Source organism: Strigops habroptila, chromosome 1, assembly GCF_004027225.2.
Source record: "Strigops habroptila isolate Jane chromosome 1, bStrHab1.2.pri, whole genome shotgun sequence".
Classification (NCBI taxonomy): Eukaryota; Metazoa; Chordata; class Aves; order Psittaciformes; family Psittacidae; genus Strigops; species Strigops habroptila.
Window position 1 is genome coordinate 29,589,816 of NC_044277.2, and position 5,646 is coordinate 29,595,461.

At 50.2% G+C, this 5,646-nt stretch overlaps 1 protein-coding gene across 1 annotated transcript; it reads left to right on the forward strand.

Moving 5' to 3' along the window:
• Window positions 1-396: 396 nt before the first annotated feature.
• On the forward strand, window positions 397-4,033 carry HEY1 (hes related family bHLH transcription factor with YRPW motif 1). The gene is made up of 5 exons (XM_030505567.1): window positions 397-805; window positions 920-995; window positions 1,097-1,180; window positions 1,296-1,377; window positions 2,172-4,033. The coding sequence occupies exons 1-5, from the start codon at window positions 585-587 to the stop codon at window positions 2,753-2,755; spliced, it is 1,047 nt and encodes a 348-aa protein (XP_030361427.1). The 5' UTR covers window positions 397-584; the 3' UTR covers window positions 2,756-4,033.
• Window positions 4,034-5,646: the final 1,613 nt, after the last annotated feature.

Below are 5,646 nucleotides of genomic sequence, written 5' to 3' on the forward strand. Positions count from 1 at the left end.
GGGATACCGGGGCGGGAGGGCTGGAGGCAGCCGGGCGGGCGCCCCGGCTTTGCCCTGCGCACCCGCACAGCCCCGTTCCCAGCCGGGGACGTGCCTCCCCCATCCCCATCCCTATCCCCGTCTCCATCCCTATCCTTATCCTACCCCCCCTTGCCTGCTGCCCCCCCCGCCGGGGCCCGCACGCGGCGGCCGCCGCTGCCGCGCGCCGCCCCGCGCCGGATCGCCGCCGCCCGCCGCGCCCCGCTCCACTTTCCCACGGCCGACGGCGCGCGGCCGCGCCAACCGCCCCCCCCGCCCCGCCACCGCCCCGCTCCCAGCCGAAGGGGCGGGGCTCAGCCACCGGCCGGCGGCAATTGGCTGAGGCCGTGGCGCCGGCGGCCAATGGGTGCGGCGGGGGCCGCGCGTGGCGGTGCTGGGCGGCGGGCGGTGGCGGGCGTGCTCTGCCCGGCTGCCTGACCGGCTGCTGCGTCCGGCCCGCCCGGCCGCCTCCTGCCTGGCCCGGCCCGGCCCGGCCCGCCCGCTTGCCGCCGGCCCGCCCTCCCTCCCCTCCCGTCGGCGGGTAAGAGGCGAGCCGTGGGAACGCCATGGGGGAGACGGGCGCCGGGCGAGGCGCGGGTCGTGCGCTGGGCGCCCTCCTCCCGCGCGCCGCCCGCCGCCTCCCCGACGGCCGCCCGCGTCCCGCCGTGACCACCGCCGTGACCGCCGCTATCGCCATGAAGCGGGCGCACCCCGAGTACAGCTCCTCGGACAGCGAGGAGCTGGACGAGGCCATCGAGGTGGAGAAGGAGAGCGCGGACGAGAATGGGTGAGCGTGAGGCGGCCCCTGCCCTCCCCTCAGCCCCGCGGAGCACCGGCACCCCGTCCTCTTTCCCCGGCGTGGCGGTGCCTGTGGTGACCGGTGTCCCTCTGTTCCCTGCAGGAACCTGAGCTCGGCGGCGGGCTCCATGTCTCCCTCCACCACCTCGCAGATCCTGGCCAGGAAGAGGCGCCGAGGGGTGAGTGTCTTCCCCCCTCAGTCCCGACTTCCCCCTCAGCCCCGGCCCCGGCTCCCCTCAGCCGCGGCCGCCCGCCTCTGACCCCTCGCTTTCTGCCCTAGATCATCGAGAAGCGCCGCCGCGATCGCATCAACAACAGCCTGTCCGAGCTGAGGAGGCTGGTGCCCAGCGCCTTTGAGAAGCAGGTAGCGCCCTGTGACCCTCCGCTCTGCCTCCCTGCTGTCCCCGGGAGGAAGGGTCACCCCTCTTTAACGTCTCTGGTTCTGCCTAAAACGCGTCATGCTTCCCCTTCTCTCCTAGGGATCAGCCAAGCTGGAGAAAGCAGAGATTCTGCAGATGACTGTTGATCACCTGAAAATGCTGCATACAGCAGGAGGGAAAGGTAAAGTTTCGTGCCTGACAGTAGGTGAGCAGCTCTGCAGAGAGGCTGCTGTGAGAGGAGTGCGTTCCCCAGCATGGGGGGTGCGGAGTGCTTGGAGAGAGTGAATGGAAACTCTTAGGTTTCATCAGGAATTTGGGACTTTCTTCTGCTTGACAAGATTTATGGCATCACTAGCACTGAAGTGTTTTACAGGACAAGCTTCAGGTTGTTCTAGGGGAGAGACTACAAGTCTCTAGCAATGTGTCAGTGCTGCTGCAAGGATTTTGGCAACTTGGAAAACTCAGAGTTTTTGTTGTTGTCAAATGCTTGTTTCTCTAACTTTTAGAAAGTTCAGAACAGAAACTAGAAAGAAATACAGGTTGAAATAAGTAGTGAAAAGAATTGGCAAAAACGGCAAAATGCAGTTTTAGGTACATTGCCTGCCTAAGTCCCTTCTGATAAGTTAGGACTTGTGTTTCTAATGAATTTCACTGCATTGTGGTTTTGCTTGCACTGGGGGAGACATGGAAAGAACAAAAGTACTTTCCTCCACTGGCAGTGTGCAGTTCCAGTTTGAAAATGGCAGTCTGTGGCTGGTCTTGGGACTTGCAGCATCACAGCACAGATATAAAAGAAAAGCTTGTTAGACGGAAAAAAAGAAGGAAAAAAAAAAGGAGCTTGGCAGCTAATCTATGGTTGGGAATACTAACCACATCCAAGTGAAATATGCTTATAGGGGAGGGTGGAGTGGGGAGGCTGCATGCAGACAGCGACTAGAAAACGGCATCTTGAGACTCCATTCTTTGTTCTCTTAGGTTATTTTGATGCTCATGCTTTGGCTATGGACTATCGGAGTCTGGGCTTTCGAGAGTGCCTGGCTGAAGTTGCTCGATACCTGAGTATTATAGAGGGTCTGGACGCCTCTGATCCTCTTCGAGTTCGCCTCGTGTCTCATCTCAACAACTACGCCTCTCAGCGGGAAGCAGCAAGTAGTGCACACACTGGCATTGGACACATTCCTTGGGGCACTGCCTTTGGACATCACCCTCACATATCTCACCCGTTGCTGCTGGCTCAAAATGGGCACGGTAATACCAGTACTACAGCATCTTCCACAGAACCACATCACCAGACCAGAATTGCTGCCCCACATGCTGAAACTTCCTCACTCAGAGTGCCCCCAAATGGCAGCGTTGGACCAGTGCTCCCTGTGGTCACATCTACTACCAAACTGTCTCCTCCTCTCCTCTCCTCCATGGCATCTCTCTCTGCGTTCCCTTTTTCGTTTGGCTCCTTCCATCTGCTGTCCCCCAACGTGTTGAGCCCGTCTACACCAACGCAGTCAGCAACCCTTGGCAAACCATACAGACCCTGGGGGACTGAGATTGGAGCCTTCTAAGAACTAACTCTTTAGTGAGGGTGGGGAAGCCTACAAGCCTAGCTGAGCTGGGTTATGCTACGCTTAAAGTTGAAGTTCTTAATAACTGGGACAAAGGTACAGCTTCACCGTAACTAAGTTTGTCTAAAAACTGTCTCTTCGGATTTTTCTTTTTTTTCCCCTACATTTTTGTATTAGCAAGCTATTTTGTTTGGATTTTTTTTTTTTTTAATAGTTGCTGAAGTTGTCCAAAAATAAAATTACAATAGTGGTTGTTAACACTTGTGTTAGATCTGTGCTGAGCATTTAAATCACTTTTGTAAACAATTTGTTTCCAATTTTTCATTTTTCTTGAGTACGTCAGACTGCCTTTTTATGAAGACCTATCACCTATTATTGTTAGCAGCAGCCTAGTTTAGTTGTTAATTTTTCCAAGACCACTCTTCTCAGTGCTAACAAGCTGTGTTTTTGTTAGTGTTTTGACATTGAGATGTTCTATAAAGAATTACTCTTTTTGTAAACTATATTTGAGTCTTATATTTCTGAACAGAGCGTTGACAAATCAGCTGGACCAGCCTCACCTGCTTTTATCTAAGAGCTCAATTTCATTTCTTCTGTAGTGGTTTGGTCTTACTTTATTCCCTAGTGGGCAGTTACTCACATCTGTAACATTATTTCTTCCACCAAAAGGAGCAGTATGAGCAAACTCTAGAGTGGGGAGGGTGCGCAAGCCAAATTACATGCTGTGTTGGTGGTGGGTTTAGTTGCCGGGGAAGTGAAAGGGGAGAGGGAGGAAAGTTGTCACCTGTGGTAGTCTTCCAGCCGGAGCTGGACATATGTGTATTCATTTCATAGGGCCAGATTCTGCTTTGAGTTACAGTGGAGTAACTGTTCTATTGCCCTGTATTCTTGGGTAACTGAGATCAAAGAGACTCCTTCCCCTCTGTGAGCTTCAGACTTGCACCTGAAACAAATGATGCTGGTATTTAAATAACCAATGGAGTTGGTACAGCAAGAACCTGTTCGGTGCACAGCCTTGTTGCTTAACAGATACATCCTAACCCATTGATTTTTCTGTGGTGTTTTGCTTTTAGGTGTTCAGTGCCACCCCTCATTTTGTAAAGGCTCTGCTGCATTCTTGTGTGCATGAGTGTGTGTGCATGTACATCTATATTTTGGTTGATTTCATAAGAATCTTAATCTGAACAGGTTTATCTAGGAAGTTCCATGGGACGGGGTTTGACTGCTCTTGTATTTGTGTTGTGGCTAAATAAAGGAGAAAGAACAAAGTATTTTAAACTACACGATTGTCTGATATGTATCAGTGGAGAATTCTATGCCTGTGGGTATCACAGGAGATGTCAAACAATTGCTGCTTAGTCCTGCTGTGGGCATTTGTATTTACTTTTTTCTCAAATACTATGGCATACTGGGTTACACTGGCTGAGTACGTAAAGAACCGCAGTGCCTCAGAATAACAGTCAAGGGAAGGAGAACATGGGATTCATTTTGCATGTCACTTTTGCTCACCTGGCAGTGTGTGGGCAGACAGCGAACGCACTCAGGTTACTGCTGAAGAGGAGGTTAAAGCTGCACTGCACCTGAATACTACTACTGATTTTTATTTGTATTAAAAAGTGATCATTTTTAAAAATGCAGAGTCCCATGAAATCTTTATCTGTCCTATAGCTCTGTAGCGAAGTTTTGTACCTAACAGTCTGATTTAGCTCACATTCAGTGCATTAGAGCAGAATCTACCCAAGGGCTCCTATGGATCCTGCATTTGTTACTGAGCTGTACTATCGGTGTCTTACACTTTTTCTTTAAGTAACAACCCAACAGGCTGACACATAGATAGTTTTTCTCCAAATGCAGTCCATGCTACTTGCAAATCTCTACCTGCAGAACACCAACAACTTTTCCTGGCAGTACCTCGCTTCTTCCCTATGTGTTTGAATTCATAGTATGCTTGCAGTGGTAAATGGCACATCCTTGTCTGGGTTTAGCTCTGCCAGAATAGCAGAAAGAGCTTGGCCCTGTGGGATACGAGAGCTTTGTCTAAAGAGGGGCTCTCGGGCCAATTAAGGAGTGGCATTGATGAGAGGCTTTCTCGGAAGAAGGATTGCCGTGAGGCTGGAAAGAGCGGGAGAGCATTCAAGTGCGTAACCTTGTTTTACCTTACTCCCTAGGCTGCAGGAGACCACTGCTAGAAACGAAAGGCAAAACACTGTGGGAGCTGGAAATACATAGGTGTTATTAAGGACAGATTATAGAGCATAGTATTTCATGTAGAAACATGAAATAAGAGGCTGTAAAATTCCAAATCCAGTTTCCTTTTCACAGTGTGTATTGTCTCCTATTTAATTATGCTCTGCCCTGTCCGTAATAGGTTTTTATACCAAATTAACAACTCCTACCTAGAAGATTGCTATAGTGCATGCAACTATTCTTTAGATCTTTTAATAAATGGCAGTGCTTCTCAGCCTTTTAATGGTTATTTCATTGACATTCAAATGACTTTGCCTGCCTCTAAATAGCTGGCTCTTTTGTGTGGAAAGACCCCTGTAATTATTTTTGTCCCACTGTCCTATTCTTGCATAGACTTCAGAAGCGGAGAGTGCAATAAAAGTTTAGCTGCTGGTGTTTGTCTCTATATCTACTGTCTTCTCTTGCCATTACCAGTGGCAAAGGTATTAATGAAAAGTATTAATTTTATTCATTTTTCTTACGTTTTAGAGACTCAGAACCTACCGATTGTTATTGTAGAAGGAGATGAACAAATCCTACAAACTCACAAAACCTAGTAATTCAAATGGGAAGAGCACTGGCCCGGAAGCTGAAGCACCAGGATTGGAAGTCCAGGGTTATATTACTGCTTCTGCTGTTAATTTAGTAAATTGTGCTTGGCGATC